Source organism: Lytechinus pictus, chromosome 4 (assembly GCF_037042905.1).
Source record: "Lytechinus pictus isolate F3 Inbred chromosome 4, Lp3.0, whole genome shotgun sequence".
Lineage (NCBI taxonomy): Eukaryota > Metazoa > Echinodermata > Echinoidea > Temnopleuroida > Toxopneustidae > Lytechinus > Lytechinus pictus.
Genome location: NC_087248.1, coordinates 7,925,789 through 7,948,642, shown reverse-complemented (window position 1 = coordinate 7,948,642; position 22,854 = coordinate 7,925,789). Strand labels below are relative to the sequence as shown.

At 36.7% G+C, this 22,854-nt stretch overlaps 1 protein-coding gene across 1 annotated transcript; it reads left to right on the top strand.

The window, feature by feature from the left end:
• The first annotated feature begins 1,456 nt into the window (after positions 1 to 1,456).
• On the top strand, positions 1,457 to 19,375 carry LOC129259087 (uncharacterized). The gene is made up of 4 exons (XM_054897354.2): positions 1,457 to 1,672; positions 10,232 to 10,430; positions 11,529 to 11,696; positions 14,581 to 19,375. The coding sequence occupies exons 1-4, from the start codon at positions 1,472 to 1,474 to the stop codon at positions 14,724 to 14,726; spliced, it is 714 nt and encodes a 237-aa protein (XP_054753329.2). The 5' UTR covers positions 1,457 to 1,471; the 3' UTR covers positions 14,727 to 19,375.
• Positions 19,376 to 22,854: the final 3,479 nt, after the last annotated feature.

Below are 22,854 nucleotides of genomic sequence, written 5' to 3'. Positions count from 1 at the left end.
TTTCGGGACAGATTTCCGCCCATGTATGTGATGCATCAGTCAGTCAAGGCAAGCATCATTTTTCACTTGCATTCATTAATTCAGGCTAAAAGATGGCTATTCAAAGTGGCTAAGAGAGGTGTCCATATTGGCCTTACTTTCATTTTCAATAACTTCAAAAAAATTGAATTTATACCTGTTGTATATAACATCAATTTAACATCAGTCATCAGTATGGTATCAAATTAATCGATTTCGATGTTTTTTCTCATGTGTTACGCCATTTAGGATTGCAAATTTAGTTAATGTAGTTCTGAGGTTGTCGGACACGGGTGGGTAGCAGTCCATGTGGATCGAGTGACCCCCCCCCCCCCGGGGGACCTGTATATTGCTTTAACGGACAACAAATGTTTTGAATTTAAATTGATGTGATCCAGTTATATTGATCAGTGCATTTATGATTATAGTTAATGAATGTTATTTTTCTGATTCAGCTCGAATATTGCAGTAATTTTCCTATTGAAAAAAGCAGTCATGAAGATTGTATGTGTATGTATATTTAGAATAATCATATCGCAACCGGTATGCTTTGACCCGTAGGCTGTATTTGTATATTTTTTAATAGCGGTCAGGCACAAGGGCGAACATCTTTCAACAGTCCATATAGTTGAACATTCCCGGTTCCTTTTTATTTTAATTGATTTATCTTTATAATAAAGCGCATGTGATTTACACTGTTAAAAATGATTAAAACAACGCTGTTTAAAATCTGAAACGACAATAATTTAAGCATGGTTGTTTAAGAATTTAAACACTTGATTAAACTTAAAACAACTACTGTGCGATTCACAGGCATAACAGCGTTGTTTAAATTATTTTAACAGTGTATTTTAGATTTTTAGTAAATCTGAATTATTAATTAGCTCAATTTTATTTCGATACTTTAATTTGATATTGCAGTATTCCGCTTTTGTTTTAGATACCAGAGAAAATTGGAAGTTACTTGAATTCTTACAATTTTTACTATGTTGGATCATATCAGACCCCGGATATATAGACAATTGACATGAATAAGATATATGAACATGCGTGTATATTATTAACATAAGAATAATATATTGTTTGAATTGTCAGTAATTGCGAATCAATGATATAATATTTATGCTGAATATGTTAAAGAAAAGATATTTTATTCATTAATCATAATTTCATGATGCCTGCATTCGATTTATAGCCAATCACCAGACATTGCAAAACAGTGCATAGATCTAACAATGCGAACTTCACTATATGAACCACATAATGTGTCCCCGGAATGTGTCCCCCCCCCCCCCACATTTCTACAGGTTCTTTGACCAAGTGACCCCTCCCCTCACCAACCCCGCACCCCCCCCCCCCCCCCCCTCCCCTCTCCCACGTATAGGCCTACAGTGCACCCGTTCGTTTTGCGGATCGACCGGCCACGGCCCCAAAATTCATCATCACGTGATCCATGTTTATAAAAATATTCACAGTCAGTCACACCACACAGGTCTATACACTCATTGCAATCATGAAGAAATTTGTTGTATTAGGTGCAACGGGAGGCTCGGGGTTGTCCTTGATAAGGCAAGCATTAGATGGGGGACATGAAGTAACAGCTATTGTCAGAAATACATCGAAACTCGAAGATATTCAGCACGAAAACTTCAAGGTCAGTACAACCCTGATTAGCGAAAGCGCACATTGAGAGTGCCCGGAGCTTTCCCGGTCGGTACGCCTCGGACCTCGCTCATCATTTTGTGTTGGTGCCATTAGCCCACTCTAGGCGACACCCCAATACTTACCCGTGCTAAATAAACTGGGACTCCACTCACGCGCATTTGGGCCGCCCTAGCTTAGAACTAAGCAATATTATCTAGAAATTGTTAAACTCTAGTCATGAAATATGTTCTATTAAATAAATTGATAATGTTTAATCGGTACTCACCGGTTCTTTTGTTGCATTTTCAGACCATTTCTCACAATTCTTCGACTTCGTAAATATTTGCGGCAAATTTTGTCGCCATAGACAGCTATACATCCATCTTTATTAATAAATGGAGCGCCCTTTACGATAGTTGTTAATGCCGCGGAGAAATCGTTAGGCATTTTGGCATGTGTTCAAGGCGTTCTTTCTGTTTTATTTTTTATATTGAAGATTGTGCATTTGTTGAATAGCGCCGTCTACGTCAGGTATGAGATCGAGTGTATAAATACACTCTTCCAAAATAATTATGATTCCGACCTGGCGCTGTTTAACTTCAATCTCTTTCACCTAAATTAGCGATGAATGCTAGCATAAAAAAATATATATTATTAACGTCTGACAAAAAGAATAACCAACCGATCAGCTGACGAGAACGCGAATCACGTGATCTTCATATCAGCTTCGATCGCGAGTCAGAAGTGAAGAGCAACTGCCCAGAAAATCAGGAAAAAGCCGTGAAAATGTAAGTTCCCCTTCATTTCTTTCATTTTGTTTTGTTGCTAACGATGCATTTACACTATAAAATTATAATTTAAATAAGAGAAAGGAATATAGCTTGTACTTGTGATATAATATATAAATATCCTGTTCTCAGAGATTTCTAACAAAAAATACTACTGATGTCGCCTATGAGGTCCATACATGTAATGTTTGGACCTCATTGGTACTAGGAGTGCATTAGCCTGGAGGCGTCTGGGCCTGGGGCAGTCAGACTGCAGGTCCCAAGAAAGTGGCTTCTTTCATCCAAGTGATATTCATGACTTGAGATGTTTTGCATATTTAATGAGCTTGATGCGGACCGAAACACCTCTTTTCATTCGGTCATTGCTGCTCTAATTGTGCATCGAATTTCATGAATTTGGTACCATTGTAAAGAAGAAGAATCATTCTTTCAGGTCATGTGTTTTGATTTATTCAAACTTCAAGATTTTGTAATATAGGTTAAAATTTTGATCTAAAATATGCTACAAAAGAAATATTTTCACCTGACAAAAGCTGCTATTTTCACACTTTATTTTTGTTTGAGCCCAAATGATTTTTATATCATGATAAAGCTGAATATGTATGCTTTGAAATGATATAGGCCTAGGTTTCAAAATAAGAATTGGTTTAATCGGGTCAAGATCACACTTTTCATTTGCCAAGTACATAAAGCAGTTTGAAAACAAGAATACTGCACTCTGATTGGTCAAAGAGACCACACAATGGCAAATTCCAACGGTCCCAGTGCCTGGGTTCGTGGGAATGTCACACTTCCCATGTGGTAATCTCCTCAAATACCCCGCGCCTGTAGTTCTGTGAACCTTATCCAGCCAATCAGAACTCTGGATTTCATGCAAGTACAAAATTTCAGAAATCTCGTCTTGTACCTTGTTGGGAAAAGTGTGATCTTGACCCGATTAAAAGGTGCCGCATATCAAGAGTGGTATTGTGAGAAAGTACAGAAATTCAGCTTTATGGTGATTATAGATATCATAGAGGCTCAAAATAAAAAGTTTTGCACAATTTGCAAAAGAAAACAGAGGAAGAAAATTCAGTTTTGAGGCACATTTTCAGGCCAGAAATTTACTTATTTAACAAAATATTGTATTCAAAATAAATGACCAATATGAAAGAGTAACTTTTACTCTATCTGATGGTGCAATAATATTTCATTTAACTTGAGGTTAAAACAGGTAAATTCTTTGAGAAAGAAAATCTCACGAATCACGAGATTTAGCAAGGAGGAGGATTCAGTCACGAGATGATTTGGATGAATCTGGCCTTTTTGCTCATTAGCATAGGGACCTGCGGTCTGACTGGGGGAGTAAAAGTCATCTACTCTACGTAGGCTCCCCACTGACGCCTGGTTTGCTTAAGTTAAGCATTGGTCTATACACACCATAGGTTTTCCCACGGTGAAAGTAGACCTAAATTTTAAGTTTTGGTAGGATTTTGACCCCAAACTAACGTACATGGGCCAAAACTAAGTTTCCCCCTAAATTTGATAATGTTTGTATATATTCCATCAATAAATATTAGTTATTATGAAAAATAATTAAGAGCACGAGCGTTGACTTACCATGTCTGTTTTGGTCGCCATCTTGATGTCTTTGTTATCGATACCTAGATACCACACGTGTATAGCTGCCAATTTAAATTTTAAAAATACTTGCATCGGCAGATAAATATCATGAATCGTAAAATACTTGCATCGGTTGATAAATATCATAAAATTTGCTTTATGATATTTATCAACCGTCTTTGGCAAAAAGGGTTGCATTTCAGGACCATTCGCTGGTAAATCGCCGTTTAGGGTAACCCAGGGAGCGCCGGTCACGAGCTCACCGTGTAGAACTGATCGCTACAGGAACAGCCCAGTCCCCTTCTTTACGAGACTTTTAAACTCCCATGGACTGTGAAGAACTATTTCTTTATATCTTTGTTGTTTTATTTGTAGCTTCTCTTAAACTGTAACTGACTTTTGAAATATTTTTCTAATTGTTAATTTCTGCAGTAATCACTCAACTTTCTTTTCCGAAAAATCACTGGCTATTAATGTTATAACCCACTTTACAGTGAAAAAAATACACGGGGGCGGCGGGCGAATTCGCCCCGGAAATGCCTAAAGTCGCCCTCGAAATCACCCAAAATCATGCTTTCGGGGGCGACATAAAATCTTAATGTCGCCCCCGAAATTATTGCCGAGTGATAACAACTCAACGACCCACTAGTGCCATATGCTCGAGCTCCACTTACCATTTAAAAATCATCCAAAATCCACACTCAAAATCATGAATAAGCCTTGAAAATAGCGAGGAGCGCAGTTTCAAATTCCGAAGTTGCGTCTTTTTTTCTGTACCATGTATTTTCACACACATGGTAACAGGTATGGAAAAAAAAATGAACGCGACGGTCGGGAAACAGTTGCATGTATAGGGGTCCATTATGACTACCACCATGTGCAATTTCTAATGCACATGTTTCCCCTACAGTTATCACAATTCTGTGATAAAATAATTCGAGTCTAGTAACCTATCATTGGTGAGTTGTCATTCGGCTTTGCCTTTCAAAACGGCCTATTAACATCCAAAATAACTTACCTTATTTATTAATTATAACTTAAAAATCAATTGTTTTATTTTTCTCGGGGATGTGGTAAATATCAGACAATAAATCATCAAACAAAGCTCCATCTATTTTACAAGGCCGGCGGCAGGCGCACGCATTGGCGCTTGTATTAGCTAGGCAGTCTGAGCTCTGTCTCTCTGCCAGAGCTCTGGGGGACAATTCGCTCAGTAAAGGCCTCAATGATGGTGATTTTCTGTTTCAGACAGAGTTTACATTTCGGGTATATTATTCAAAACTGCCAATAAAGTTTGATGATTTCTTCATTGTCATGTATATTTAAGTTCTTAATGAATACATTCTCACCAAATTTAGACTCCCTCATAGAGAAATGCAATTTTCATGGAGATCTGCGTTTTCAAAGAACTTCACGAAAAGTTAGGGTATGTGATAATGTGGGCCTTTATTACATGTACACTGTATATGGCCGAGTACAGGGAATAGACTGAGAAGAAATTACATATTGAATTCATTTATATCCAAGTCCAACTCACAGTCACACCCACACTCACACACACCCACCCACACACACACACCCAAGATTCTAAGCATGAAAAAAATAACTTAAAAAATCATACAATATTAATAATTAAACAAAAAGTAATAATTAATAAGTGAACAGGTAATCCTCAAAATACTAAAAAGTAGCATTCAAAAAGAGCCCCCGAAATGCAAAAAGGAGCCCCCGAAAGGTAAAAATGGAGCCCCCGAAATTTGACAAAAAAATTAAAATGGAGCCCCCGAAATTTTTTTATAAATTTTTTCCCTGCGGCACTTTACATTTATATTTATATTTTTGTTCAGATCATATTACTTCCACGTCCTCTTATTTTTAATTTAAATTCCTTTTGAGATAATTCATTCATTACTCCGATTCCTCCAACTATTATTATTATCATCAACACAGTGTTTCTTTAGAATCATTATCAAGCATATCGAGAACAATCCCAACCCAGATTACTGTTTCATTTATAATGTTTATACATGTTTTTCTCCTTCAATTTCACCCAAATTAATAGCTTTCTTTTTTTTCTTTTCTAAAAAGGAAGCATTATTTCATACAATCCACTCTTTAATCTACATGTATTGTTATCCATTCAAAATTTGTTAAATATATATTTATGTTAAAATGTTCATTATGTCAAAGGTATATACATTTAGTCTACTTTCCCCATTCCTGCTTTTGACATTACTTCTCCCTCTGTATACTTTTCTCTTTGTATCCCCTTTCCAATATTATACATTAGTATACTTTGTTATAATTTTTTTTTTACTGTTTCGCTTGTTTGTTTACTGAAATTTTACTCTGTACAAATTCATGTAATTCAGCCTTTGGCTGCTAATTGAATTTTTATCACAATAAATACCATTTATCTATCTATCTATCTATCTATTTACCCATACTCACAGGACAAGGGTAGATTATGGTAAAAATATCTAGCAAGATAAATTGTGAAAACAGAAATTATGCACTTACCACGATTATATGGATGAAGGTCAATCGAGTGGTAGAATCCTGACATCGAGGCACAGACTGGAACCTCAAAAAACTGAAAAGTTCTCTCCTACCCCAGTCGCGATCGGCCATTTTGTTAGTTTAGGGTAGCCTTTTCTCTCTCTCTTCACGCCATTTAGGGTTGCTAATTTGGTTATGAAGATTACGTCATTGAGGGTTGCAAATATGAATAGATCTACGATTTAGGGTTGCAAATTTGAGAAGATTCGGGAGGAGACCTAACTCCTAAGCCGTGAACACCATGAAGGGCGTGATTTTGAGGGATACAAAATAATCATCGCACACGCCGGTCAGCAAATCACTTATGAGAGAATACCCCTGCACACTATAGCCTCTAGTCTCACACCCGGCTCTATACTAGCTAGGCAACACGCCTAGGGTTTAGGCCTATAGCCATTTTGTTTGATTTGATTCATACCGATACCGGGATTCCTTTATTGATTTGTTTTTTATTATGAATTAAAACAAAGAAGAAGATACAGGTTTAATTAATTATGTATTTTTCAACACATGAACTGGTATGGATTCCATTTTGTCAAGTTTTGATGAAATTGGTAAAACGAATGGTAAGTGATGCATCAGTCTGCAGTCAAGGCAAGCAAAATTTTTCACTTGCATTCATTAATTTGGGCTAAAAGATGGCTATTCAAAGTGGCTAAGAGTAAGAGAGGTGTCATTGAGATTAAATTATGCTGGCCTTACTAGCAATAACTTTACAAAATGTCGCGAATTTATACCTGTTGTATGTAACATCAATTTAACATCAGTAATCAGTATGGTATCAAATTTAATCGATTTCAATATGTTTACGCCACTTAGGGTATCGAATTAGCGGCTTTTCCCTGTTATCGCCACTTAGGGTGGCTTTTCTCATGGGTTACGCCATTTAGGGTTACAAATTTACTTAATGTAGTTACGTTGTTAGGGTGCATTTCTGAGGTTGTCAGACACGGGTGGGTACAGCAGTCCATATTGGGAGTGACCCCCCCCCCCCCCCCCCCCCCCCCCGGGCTCCAAACCTCCGATCGTAGGCCGTATAAACAAAGTTAGTCAAGGCCTATATTTGATTTAGGCCTATAATCCGTCATCGGAATTAAATAGAGAGTCTTGCGATGTCAAAAATCTTCGGGTTTGAAAAGGGGAAAATACAATGAATGGACACAGGCGCGGATCCAAGGCCAGGGGGGCCGAGCCGCCCCCGCCCCCGCCCCCCCCCTATTTTTTGGCAACCCCCCCAAAAAAAAAATCCTTTTAACTTGATAGAAATGCTGAAAACAGAAAGAAAAGTATTAAGGAGGTACCTATGTTTAATATTACGGCCTCATAACGGCCGGCCCGATCACCACAGGCCTATTCGCAGTAGCACCGCATTCTGTTGGTTCGCATGTAGGCAAACCACGCTTCCGCGACTGCGCGCCCATCAAGACATTCTCCTGCACATGGGTCTACTGCACTCCATCAACGGCCGATTAGCTCTGCATAGGAGTAACCCATTACCATATGCGCACAAGTAGGCCGTAAACAATATTTTTTAAATGCCAGTTTCAGGCCTTAATATCAACAGATTTTGAACTGTCATTAATATTAGTTTAATAAATGAGGTAAGATCAATGAAATTATCCCTTTTTTCAGTGGAATATCGATATCGACAAGTTTCATCTCGCGCTTAGAAAGAGGAATAGACATGATAGAAAAATAGTCATTTTCATATGATGGCAAAATGTCCTTACATTTTCCCCGGGTGCTTGGTCTAAATAATAATTTAAAAAGATTGGCTCGCGCTTCGTGCTCGCATAATTTGTGAAGTACGATCCATATCCACAATTTGCCTACGATGCTTGAAATAGTGCTTAAATTGACCCTCTTCGGATCGCCATCAATTTTTTTTTCAGCTCGCACATTGATTTTCATAATAAAAGAAATGTAGGCCCTATTTAGAATGCGCAGATTCTAGGTCTAAATCTTAATCTAAAAAACATGTGTACACAATAGACACGCAGTGTGTTCTTTATTCAAAACATGCCTGAATTGGGCCTACTCAGTTTCATATCAGATTCAGAATATCAAAAATTTTCTTCTCGCGCTTAGCGCTCGCATTTTTAATGTAGGAAGATGCCCAATTAGTCATCGTTTTCGTGATTTACGATACATGGATAGTGTGTTGCATTTTCAGGTCTAAATCTCATTTTTTTCGCTCGCACTAGCATGAAATGTTTAGTTATATACCTATCCTGTTTATGATTACAAAAAGTGCTTAGAATGTCCAGTTTTTAGGTCAAAATGTCAAAAATGTTCAGTTCGCGCTCGCATTGATTGTTGAAATATGTATCGTTTTCATGGGTAAGTGCAAATGGTCCTTGTAACTTGTAAGGTCTGTTTTCCATCAGGCCAGAACTTATATTAAAAATTTCTTATGCGATTCGCGCTGACAGTAATTATTAGTTACACACACATCTTGTTTGTTCACGATCTCAATCATTGCTCAGGATTTTCAATTTTCAGGACAAAATACATGAAATTTCCTAAGAATTAGCTCACGCTTTGCGCTCGTACTATTCAATTAGAGCTTATATGAGATTATTATTTATTTATGTTTTGTGTGAATAAAGCTAAGAAGTGACTGTTACGATTACCCCTTCAAAGAAACAAATTAAACTCAACTTTGAGCGGCTGATTGGGGAAAATATGGGTAAAAAAAATTTGGTCCCCCTATTGGCGAAAGCTGGATCCGCCCCTGGTACAGACAGTACATGGATATATACGAGGATATAGATCTAGTGGCTTCGTGGCTACGCCTACGTACGTGGCTACGACTCGAGGCTACGCGGCCACATGAAATCATTATCACGATTATAGTGTGTGATTCCTCGTTCTGTAGCCACGTAGCCATGTATCGAAGTATCCAAGTAGATTTATACACGTAGCCCCGTAGGCGTAGCTTCGTATCCGAAGCTCATATAGCATGTACATGTAGTTTGTTTTAGATTAAACAATTGTCCTCAATATGTACCCCTCTCCCACCTCCCTTTGTACCTGGGCCCCCACCTTCCCTGTATCCCTTTCTCCATCTCTGATCGAACCTCTATGGGCGTGCGGCGACGCCAACACTTCCTGTATCTATATACCGGTACTGTGTAGTAACGTACAGGGAGACAAACATAATCTCTGGAATAGGCAATACCTCGGTGGGTTTTCTCATAATTGATAATGACATTTGATTCTAAAGGTACTCCAAGAGTCTACTTCAGACAGGAATGTAACGTTAGATATAACTGAATGAATCTTTGAGAAAGAATAATAATAAACAGTTCTTGACGCAATCTAAATAGTCTCTATGAAGTGTTTAATTAATTATTCATTAATAATTTTTATTAGCTCTGGTGAGGCCCCTGGCTTGATCACATACACGCATTGTACATGCACATGATTTTGGGTTAACCCCCGCCCACCAGTAAATAGTTTTTGAACTATTTATGTCTGACGTCACAGCACGGGGTACTATATCATCATTTATAACTCGTAATTATTATCATGATGACCAATACCATCTTCATTTATTATAATATTTTCTTATAATGATTCAAGGCCCATTCCCCCATGGTTTCCTTGTCCTTTGATAGGCTGTTAAAGGGGATGTCTTCTCTGCAGAGAGCCTTCAACCCAACTTTGAGGGATGCGATGCGGTGTTCTCCTGCTTGGGATCACCATCTCTCATCTACAGTACTACCGTCTACTCTGCTCCTATGAGGGCCATCATCACGGCAATGAGAGGCGCACAGGTCAAACGACTCCTTTTGATGTCATCTTGGTATGTCAAAAGTGAGTGGTCATGATTCATCTGTATCGTTGCATGGTCAAAAGATAGAGGGAGGCAGGGGGAAGGGGAGAGGGATAGCTGTGCATACAGTAGGCCAATCTCAACTCTAGTTTTCAAATAACCCCCTCCTCCCTTTTCCTGATTCAATAGATAATTTTCATGAGGACATTCTTCGAACTATTTTTGGTGATAAACATGGATTTAGCAGGGGTTTTCATGGGTTCTGTAAACTTCCATCCTGAGATAACAATCCTAAAACAACTTTGAACTATTCTTGCAAAATAGTAGCGTACTATTGATCATGTATAATTGTTTCTTTCTGATTACTACTTAAGAACAAAGTACCTACAACCAATTGTATTTATAACTGTTTTGATGCCTTAATTATGAAGCAAATTGGCTTTTAAACCATAGGAGGATTGCGACAATAATAGAGTACCAAAAAATGACGTCACTGTCATTACAATGAACCAGCTGGTTCTAAACAAGGGTCGCAGCCGGTTATCATCTCTGTTTATACATATTTGTATTTGCAAAAATTACCATCATTCTGAGGTTGCAAGCGATGAAATTCCATTAGCGGCCATTTTCTCCTATGAGAAACACGCTTCGGGTTCATTTGTTTAGAACCAGGCCGCCATGACACCATGGCAACTGATGTCATCGCTTGGGTACTCTAAAATAACAATCTGTAAGCACTTAGATATCATAAACGTCTTATGAATAACAGGATTATTAGATTTTAAGTAGACTTATTGTTAATCATATGTCATGACATTCATATATTTGGACAGTAGTATATTTCTTCTTCCAGTATTCACATCAAAATCTTTTATCTTCTGGCAGACAAATCATAGGGTATACCTGGGGAGTGTTTCATCAACATTTTCATCCGACAAGTTGTCAGATCTGACATCTTTCTCTGATGTTGATTGGCTGAGAGGTACTGTTACTATGGTAACTGTCGGATAAAATGGGACTTGTCGGATAAAACGTCCGACAAGTCCTTTCATGTAACGCCCCCCAGGCCTCTGTCATGTTGAGTACATTTACATATGCATCATATTTTTTTTCTTTTTCTTTTAAATTGTATATTCCAGTTGATCCCAATGATGACCCAGGTTTTGTGGCTCGTTGGGTCGTCCGACCACTTCTGAGTAGACCGCTAGCTGATGTAGTCATCATGGAAAAGTTTCTGGACGATGAGTGTCAGGACATCGACTACACAATAGTCAGACCACCACAACTCATCGATGGGCCTAGTTCGGGTAGGCTTACTTTTGATTCCATTTACATATAATGCCCCAGTCACATATAGACCCGGATCTGATCCGGGGAGAGATCCGTGTTGGCGCCTTGGGCATCTTTGGAGGTCCATGGTGGGCCATGTTGGTCCTTGAACGTCCGGGAGGCCAACACGGCAGCTTTTGACTGTCAAAAACATCCGGCGTCATCTGTGGACTGCCGGGTAGACAAGCAATCTGGGATGGTCCGTGTAGCTGAGGTGTTGCTGATGTGTAGTTGCCGTGTAGGTCCGTGTAGCTGCCTGGGGTATCCTTAGCAGTCCGTGTTCTTTTTCCCATCAATGTTATACAACGCTGTTTACTTTATGAACTTTTCAGTAGTTGTTTAAAAATTTATTTAAACATAAGCTTAATATATTTAAGATTAGATATTCAAAATTGAGTTTGTTGTTTAAGATTTCAAGTACTTAACATCTACTGTAAAAACAGTAAACTGTGTTGTATAAAAAAATAAAACAGCGTTCTTACTGGTTAAGGAAGTTTGGAGTTTTGATATTTTTTTGTAATTCTCAGAAAACAATTACGATGTTGCTACAAGGATGAGAAAAAGAATGAAATAAATAAAACAAAAATAAGCTCATTTTATGAGCAAATTTTCATTTGCCGTGCTGGTCAATATACCTGACGTGTTGGTCCGTGTAGCTGACGTGTTGCTGACGTGTTGGTCCGTGTTGCTGACGTGTTGGTCCGTGTTGCTGACGTGTAGGTCCATGTTGCTGACGTGTAGGTCCATGTTGACGACCAGATGATCCGTGTAGACGACGTGCTCTGTCGGCATGGTCCGTGTAAATCCTTGTGAAGATGCCGTGTGTGCTATCATCAACGCTCGTCGATGCTAAATCCGGGGCAAAACGATCCCGGACCTTCCCGGATCATGCCGGCATTGCCATGTTGATCTGTGAGGACCCGTGTTTATATGTGACCGGGGCTTTAAGAATTGTACAGTATCCAATGTATATTCTAAATATGTTTTCCAACATTGCATTTTTACACACACATTCAAACGACAATGATTAGTAAAACAAGCATTCTGAAGTAAAATCTTTCAGGTCCCGAAGATTTAGGGATACCCCTTAAAACAATAATAGTGGCGAAAAACAATCATTTTGAAATTTTGGATCTATGTCACAATTGTACCTGCTGAAGGTTACCTGGGCGAAGAAGAAGAGTGTAATAGGGTTCATGGTACACCATGTATCTTTCATGGGCAATTGTTGGTCCTGAAAAGGACCACTCTTTTCAGGACCAACAATTGCTCACGAAAGATACATGGTGTACTATGAAACCTACTACACCGTGTCATAGTTGGCGTGGAATTGCCCATGTGTAACTTTGGGGGACTTTGGCTGCTAAAAAGAAAAGCCACACTTGCAGTGTAATACCTTGAGGTTGGGCAACCTGCTATCAAAATGTTGATTGATACAAAAGTTTAAAGCATTAAATCAGTTAATTTTGGCTGCATTTTTTCCTTTGTGTGGGTTGTTTGGGCGCACTTAAAGCTATGGTCCCAGAATTTGATTTTGAGCAATTTCGATCGAGGAAGTATGATTCAAATGCCTAGGATATGATTGTTGCAATCTATGCAAATCAGTATTCCCCCTGTGTTTTTACACAATGTACACAATGATCCTTAAAAATATGTGTTTTAGCTGAAATGCGATTTATGAGACTTGACCTTTTGTTCTCGATTATCTGTTAGGAGAAGTGATAGTGGTTTCATAATGTTATGACCCAGTTAAAAACCAAAGTAGATCCTTCAGGGAAGTTGTCATTCACTAGTAAATTACAATAGAAGCTCAGTAAATGCCCTGTCATCAGTCCATATGAAAAAATGAAAATCCATATTTATTCTTCGATTTCGAAATAGACATGAAATGAAATACTCTGAAAATGTGCTTTGCCCAATTGATCGTGGCCCCAGCAGCCGCTGTGCAGCACCAGATCGACGAGGCTCTGTCCTCTTAATTGTTGAACCATAAATAGGGTAGCAGCAACTTCCATCTTTTAATGTTTTTTGGTCTGACGCGGCCAGGGTTTGAACTCCCGACCTCCCGATTAGGAGACGGATGCTCTACCAATTGAGCCAATACACATGTCATATGAATAGAGGATTAGACTCTTCCATGAGATATTGCCTACATGTAGGTTCCAAACTGTTAATGCGCCTGAGCCATTTGGTATAAATGCATCAATGATGCATGTAGGTCCCTGGGAAAAGACCTAGAGCCATTATTGGTACTCCAGCTTCTAACAGGTGACGTGACATTTACTCCTGCGGCATTTTCTCTGGTCTTATACCTCATTGGGCATACGGTTAGAGTTAGATTGTAAGAGTTTTTGGATCAGAATATTGTGAAGATAACTACAGTATAAGGAATAGGGTTTATTTAGTGTTGGATGTTAGTCAGATTTTATGTTTAGCTTAACGTACATATTTTCCATCGGAGCAATTTTCGCCGGAGTGAATGTCACAGAACCTTTCACAGTAGGTTGATTCATGCACTGTAATCACACATCATAGAATTCTTGTGCAATAGCTTCATGGGTGTGGGGTAACATCTGATTATTCAAGAACTCAATTATGTACAAACACATGCCTGTGGTCCAGTATCAGAATGGGTTACATTTCTAGCTTTAATAGAAATGTATTCTACTCTGAAATTTTGTTTGAGAGAAACAGGGAGAGTATTAAATTGGTTGTTAGCATTTTCAGTAGAAAGAGAAAATCATTAACAGGAATAGAAAACTTAATTGAAAAATAAAATGAGATTACGGATGTAATTCATGAATTTAAGAATAGGCCAATAACTGTTTATTTACAAATAACTTTCTTTTTTAATGATCACAGGGAAGGGGATTAAAGTTGAGATAGGTCGCCAGTTCTGTGACGCTCCGATGAAGATGCCCAGACCAGATGTAGCAAAGTTCATGCTAGAGAACGTAAATACCGAAGATCACTTCAAGAAAGGTGTCGCTATCGGACTCCAGAGTTAACTTTTTCATTGTGAAATACAGTGGCCAGTATGTTCAATGCCGAGTTGCTTTTTTTTAAGTACAGCTTAACAGGGGGCTGTATCACAAAGCTCTTCATATGTTATGCACGACTTTATCCCCCTTCTTGTGCTAAATGATATATCCCTATGTAGCTGATTTAACAGAACATGAGAACATGTTCCAGTTGTGCTTGTATAGTCGTGCATAACTTTACAAGCTGGTTGGTGAAGCATCACCCTGGTCGTCGGGTGTTCTTTAAAGTGGTGACAGGGGCCCATTTCATAAAACTTGTTATTATAACAAATTTGCAATAACAGCTGAAATCCTTCAATCTGATTGGCTGATAGTGCATTTGTAATAGTAAGTGCACATTTGTTTTTTTAAAGTCTTTGTGATACGAGACCTAGGGCCCTGTTGCATAAAACTATTGGCCTGGTTCCTAACTTTTAGAATCAGGCTGATAATACATTGTCTTCAATGGGCTTATTATGTATTCATAAGGTCATATCTCAGGCCCCCATGGACCAATTCGCACCAAATTTTGGTAGTGGAGGTATTTCATCATGCTCTACCAAAATATGGTATCAAAAATGCTGAAATGCAAAAAAAGTTTTCTGTGACATCACTTCTGTACTCTATTGTGCTCCGTGAGTATTACTGTAGCTATGTGTGCTAGATCATCAGATTTCCAGGTAGTGTTTTGCCATATCTCCAGGGTCCATTGAAAAGAGTTGTGATCAAAGTCAAACATAAGTGCAAAAATCAAATGCAACTTCATTTTCAACAAATGAAACATGCTGATATTTTTTATTTGTGGTAAAGCATTACTGTCTCCTCAAGGGGCCCTGGAAAAAATGAAATGGACCTGCTTAAAACTAACTCTCTTTTTTCATTGTACATTAATGCTAGTGGTCAAGCTAAAAGCAAGTGGAATATATATTTTTTATTGAATGGTGATTTGGATCCTAATCAACTGATAGGATGAGATCGATCAAGTGACCAGTCATTATTTTTAACTAACAGCTAATGTTTTGAATGACTCGTTCTATTGATACAATTTTTTGAAATTTCTTAATAACTAAGATATGCATTCCCATCAGAAATGTTATCTTCTCCAACTTTTGAGCACAATATTCCCCTTCTTGTTAGCACTGAGTTTATGGATAGATTTATCAATCTATTTTTTTTGAAAAACTTCAGTTTTTTTTTTTGTCATTACAAATAATATACCCATAAAATATGATTCATTTAGTTTATGTCAGTCATTACTCTGTCAATTGGTTGTTCTGCTCTCCCCCTTTAAATGCAATGAATATTTTTTTACAACTTGTGTACATGTGAAATAGCTGATATGAAACATTAGTATGCATGATTATTTTGTGAAATATATTTTAAAATAGTTTTAAATAGATGTCAAAAAGATGTTTAATGGTCCAAAACTGTGTTTCCTACCTCACATGTCATTGTTACAGTGAAAGACTGAATAATTTTGTCAAGAATTTGTTTCATGTATATGCAGGTCTATAAGATGTGAAATATTGTGCATTGTAGTTTTTGTAAAAATATATGTTTTTAAATTGTTTATATGTTACTTTCCTAACTACGTCAATTGGTTGGACTTTATCATGTTTATGTTTCCTACCCCATTTGAGTTTTAGCCTGAAACACTTAAAGTGTTTTTTAAAGAGTTTTATAGTACTGTTAAGAAATATATTCATATTCATTTGATTATTTTCTAGAATTTGTTTAAATTTAAGTCAGCTTTAAGTACATGTAGGTTAGGAGTTGTTGCTTTAAGTCCATTTGGGCATTTTCACGGTAACTGACATTACACGGCACAATGTTTTCACACCTTTCATTGTGTGTATCTCTAAAACAACAAATGATGGGAGTTTGCTTTTGATAGAGTTAAAGGAGAATGAAACTCTTGGAGCAAGTTAGCTTTTGTGAAAGCAGAAAAATCAAAGAATAAGATCAACAAAACTTTGAGAAAAATAGGACTAGCAATAAAAGAGTTATGAGCATTTGAATGTCGAGATCACTAATGCTATGGAGATCCTCACATTGGCAATGCGACCAAGATCTGTGATGTCACACACGTACAACTCTCCCATTTGGACACTGAAAATATACCCCAAAACATCTCTTTTTGCTCATTCTAATCATATGACAAACGATTCATCAATGATATAATGTTGTGAAACCTCTGTACTTGTCATCTCATAAAGAGAACACCTCACCTTGTGATAGACTCTATAAAAGTGAGAATATAAGTGAAATAAGTACTAAAGTAATGAGGGAGTTGTACGTGTGTGATATCACAGATCTTGGTCGCATTGCCGTTGGGAGGATCTACATGGCACTAGTGATCTCAATATTCGAATGCTCATAACTTTCTTATTATTCATTCAATCTTCCTCAAACTTTCAACAATATGTTTCTTTGATTTTTCTCTTTGATATGGATTCAGCTGGTTTCAAGGGTTTCATTCTCCTTTAATAAAGTGAACCTTGCTGTATCACCTGATACTAAGTTTTCCTATGTAACCACATTTTTTTACGCATCAGCAAGCAAAAATGTGTCGGTAACTGACATTACGCAAAAGGACATGCAATTTCAGGGTGTTCATTAAAATTGAAATATCTCATGTCCCTGAGTAGATAGAGTAATAATTTGAATATGTAAATAAACCTCTGTTACTAGGTTAAGATGTGTCAAAATATGAAACAATTCGTTTTTGTCTTTTGGGGGCTATGATAATTTTTCCACAATCATGCTGGTAACTGACATTACGGTAACTGACATTACACTTAATTTGCCATAGAGATAACACATGGAAGTCAAATGTGTGGAATCATTGCATTGTATCTTCTGTGCAGAGCTTCACATGAAAGTGAGCTTGATGTGGAAGTATACCCGAGTTTCTAGGAACATTTCAATGAAAAAACATTTTCTTTTTCTTAATTCCTTTCTTTGATTTGAACATTTTTATCATTACTTGTCGGTAACTGACAATACACATTAACATTTACCAGTGCTATATGATTTTCAAAGGCATAATTTTCTTGGTACTTATATGTAAGGCTTTTTAAAATCATAAAAGTTTCATAATACTTCACATTTTTAATTATCAAAAGATAAGAAATGTATGTTTTACTTACTCGGGGGGGGGGGGTCATAGCAGCTACATGTTTTCCTATAGTAATTTAATATTGCATTGACTGTACACATGGATTTTTCTGACTATACACCCATAATATATTCATCAGTTTTATATTGACTTTTTAAACCTTTTCCTTCTCCAACCTCCCCCTCCCCCCAAAAAAGGCAAAATGAATAAGGGTCTCCTCCCCTAGGCTACATGTACCCCTCCCCTGAATCTCATGCAGCCATGTAGTTTTATTGATTTCTATTCTGGTCAGTGCAAGCGATGCTTGTTCATATCTGTCGGATTTCAATTCTCTTCATAATTTGTTTAATCATTTTCTTTGCTAATTTATTTTTTAAGCTGTCAACAAAAAACAAACTCCAGCTTCTAAACTGAAACTGAACTATTTGTAAATTAGAAAAAAAAAACAGTTTTTGTAGATCCATGCAACATTGATCAGAACTGTCAAATTTCACTTTTCATATATACTTGTAAACCAAAAACAAAATTGTATCACACATCCACACTACTAACAGGTATAAAAAACCAGGAATTTACTTTTAGCGAGGCAATGCTCAAAAGAATCCTACTAAAAAAGGGACCCTGGAAATCCCCTTCATCACAATGTTAAGCTTAAAAAATGTTGCAGATTTAGGCAATAGGTTGGGAAAAGTACCCCCTACCCCCCCCCCCCCGAAAACCAAACAAAAAATTGTCTGATATAATTAGGTACTTGGTAAGTGCATGTACAAAACAATTTCATAGTAATTTTTTTTTGCCTGATGGGAATGCAACTTCCTTCATAATTTCATATAGTATTCCTTGTGAACTATACCTTTTAAAAGTCAATAGCAAGCTCCTTCTGGTGTGACTTTTAAAGTGAAAGACTTAAATAACAAGTATACAATATTTCTTCACCATAAAATTGACCACATATTTGCATTTCAATATTGGTAACCAACGTTTTATCATGGTAACTGACATTACATCTCGGTAACTGACATTACATTTTCCACTTGGTAACTGACATTACATATATTTAATGGTACCCTATGGCTTCATTGTTAATTGGTAATCTTTAATTTTGGTGTAGAAGGGAGGGGTGTTACCTAGAGAGGAAATCTACCAAGTTTCATTTAATATATCCTCTTTTCCAGGAAATTAGAAAAAAAAGTTAATGTTTTCGGTAACTGACATTACATACCATATCACATACTTCATCAATGTTTTTTTATCAGATGAATGAATTACTGGTGTTCGTTTCTGTGGGATTTTAAAAAGTGTTATAATAGCAAGCTAAATCACAGGCGAAAACATCATGATCAAACCTGTTCTTTAAAAATCTGTCAAAACAAAATATGTATCAATATACTATTTTCAACACTAATTTGTATCCATACTTTGGCAGCCATTTTGAAATAAAAAATGGCTGCCAGAGTCGGAAATTTTTTTGTCTCGGAAACTTCAGGTCTTGTTTTATTAAAAAACATAAAGCATTTGACATGAATATCAACTTGATTTTTTTGCCTCTGTGTCCATCTGTGGTGAAAATGCCCATTTGATTGTTGCAGTGGAAAACTAAAATTCTATGCTAAAGCCTTATAAAGTTTTAGTAAATTTAAAATTGATTAAGCTTAAATTAATGGTCAGATAGAATGAAAAATATAATAAAACATTGTGGAACATTATGTGAAAATTAAAATCAGAATAAGCAAAATGTCATGTCCCCAATTTATTTGCTCATATGGCTTTGGTATGAAATCACTTCTAAATCATTAAGTTGGACAACTTATTCATGATATCATGATATGTATTTATTTATATTTGAAGGTATTTAAGAAAAGAAATATCACTGAGAGAGCAGGCTAAATCTTATGTAACAGACACGGTTGAATTCCAATTTTCACAAAGAATTAATGAGAATACATTATTTAGTTATAAACTTAAACTTACTTTACTCACGCTTTGAAAGTATTTTGGTACCATTATGGAATATCAATTATTGTATTTTTGTATACATGCTATTATCATGACAATCAAATTGATATGAAATAGTTCAGATTCATGGCTGACGTTATACATTATTTATATAGTACAGTATTTTTTAAAAGTATCAGATTCATGTAATGAAATGATGTAAAACATTTTGACAGACTACATGAATTATACAACAATTATATTACCCAGTGTGATCATCTAATTGCAGAATTTCAGTGGTATGAATCTATACCGCACCTGCACCTACTTGATCAATGAAGAAATACATATGTACCTTTTTACGAAGCAACCATCATCATCAAGCCTAATTTCTCATGATGGCGGTCTTCTGCATTCCTTTAAATTATGATTTTATTGATTGAATAATTCATCCAATTGATATTTATTATTGCTTATAATTATTCAGATTCTGTATATTGTATAATACTAATGTAACTTTGGTTCTGATGTGAATGCAGAAATAACATCAAATTAAATCGAATACTGTATATGGAAATGGCACACTTGAAAAGCAGTTCTGCCCCCACCCTCCATTCCTTCCAACAGTTTTTGTCTCACCTGCATAGCAGAGTGAGACTATAGGCGCCGCTTTTCCGGCGGCGTCAACACCAAATCTTAACCGAAGGTTAAGTTTTTTAAATGACAGCATAACTTAGAAAGTATATGGATCTAGTTCATGAAACTTGGCCATAAGTTTGATCACGTATTACTGAACATCCTGCCTGAGTTTCATGTCACATGACCAAGATCAAAGGTCATTTAGGGTCAATGAACTAAGACCATGTTGGGGGAATCAACATCAAAATCTTAACCTAAGGTTAAGTTTTTGAAATGTCATCATAACTTAGATAATATATGGACCTAGTTTATGAAAATTGGACATAAGGTTAATCAAGTATCACTGAACATCCTGCATGATTTTCACGTCACATGACCAAGGTCAAAGGTCATTTAGGGTCAATGAACTTTGGCCGCATTGGGGGTATCTGTTGAATTACCATCATAACTTTGAAAGTTTATGGATCTGATTCATGAAACTTGAACATAATAGTAATCAAGTATCACTGAACATCCTGAGCAAGTTTCAGGTCACATGATTAAGGTCAAAGGTCATTTAGGGTCAATGAACTTTGACCAAATTCGGGGTATTTGTTGAATTACCATCATAACTTTGAAAGTATATTGGTCTAGTTCAAAAAACCTGGACATAAGAGTAATCAAGTATCACTGAACATTCTGTGCGCATTTCAGGTCACATGACCAAGGTCAAAGGTCAATGAACTTTGGCCATAATGGGGGTATCTGTTGAATTACCATCATAACTTTGAAAGTTTATGGATCTGACTCATGAAACTTGGACATGAGAGTAATCAAGTATAACTGAACATCCTGTGCGAGTTTTAGGTCACATGTTCAAGGTCAAAGGTCATGTAAGGTCAATGAACTTTGGCCATGTTGGGGGTATTTGTTGAATTACCATCATATCTCTGTAAGTGTATTGGTCTAGTTCATAAAACGCGGACATAAGAGTAACCAAGTATCACTGAACATCTTGTGCGAGTTACAGTAGTTTTCAAAGTCAGCACTGCTGCTATATTGAATCACGTGATGCAGGTGAAACCGCCAGAGGCATTCCACTTGTCTGATTTCCAAAATGCTAGAAAAAGGAAGGTCAGATTAAAGACTTTAGTATGGTATTCCAAAAAATATTCTTAAAATGATAGGGATACATATCTCTGCAATATTGCATTATACCATTTAATAATTATCGTATATTACTTTTATTTCCTGTAAACAAGAAAAACTATTGGAAATGCATTATGACAAGTAAGTCGGTTCTTAAACGATATCAACTCATATTCTAATCAACTATTAATCAGTATGTATTAGTATTATTTCAGAATGGATCTAGAGGGGGAGGGGGAAACTTGGGACAGAGATGTGTAAATTTACTAGGAAAGTCTAGACAAAAACTAAACTAAATTGATATCACCCTCGTCTACGACTCGGGCGATATAAATCTAGTTTGGGCGATAAATGTTGTATCGCCTCGAGGCCAGTCAATATTGCTTTATTATATACTGTATTTCATTCTTGTATTGTCAGATTTTCAAATAGTCATGTATATATATATATATTTATTGTATCCCTGAAGAAGACGTATGTTTAACGTCGAAAATTTGGAATTCAAAATAAACTGTTGGAACTAAGTACAATGCATTACCACTTTGCCTCATTAATATCGTCATATATATATATATATATATATAAGGTGGTAGACTTTTCAATGTAAAGAAGAGATATACTAAATATATACAAAATAAAACTCGTCAGTTTTCTCGTGGGTTGTTTGTGTTTTGAATTTTGTAGCTTATATTTGAAAAGAAATAATTTTGATTTGCGTATTATTAATATTCTGTTATTTGTGACAAAAGAACTCACGGAAAAAGAGTGATCCTTGTTTTTCTTTTGTACTATAATATCACCTTTTCTGCTAGATCAGCTAACCCCTCTACAAATAATGCAAACATTAGACGAGAAAAGGGGGAATATCGAACTGCTCAACATAGAAGTGTTGCAAATAGAAGATTGAAATATCATTTGATGAATGTATAGTAGGCCTACGCCGAAATTTAAACACTTGACCACACCCTCCCCCGTTCTCTCCTCTTGGTAACATTTTAATCAACATATCACTCATCATGCACTATGAAGTCTGAGAGTGAACTTCAATATGACTTAAGTCGGACAGAGATTTCTTCTTTCATTCCAAACATGGTGATCAATGAAAATGGGAAAGCTGGGGGAGAGTTCTCCCGCCAAAGTTCTCTAGAATGTTAAGTTTCTCTCTTGAAATTGGGAAATTTTCTCGCTGGTTCTCTACGTTCACTCACTTAAATAATATATTTGGAATACCTGGAGAGGGTAACAACAACGCATAGCCCCTTCCTTATTGTCAGCTGAGTCCCCCATATTGTGAAA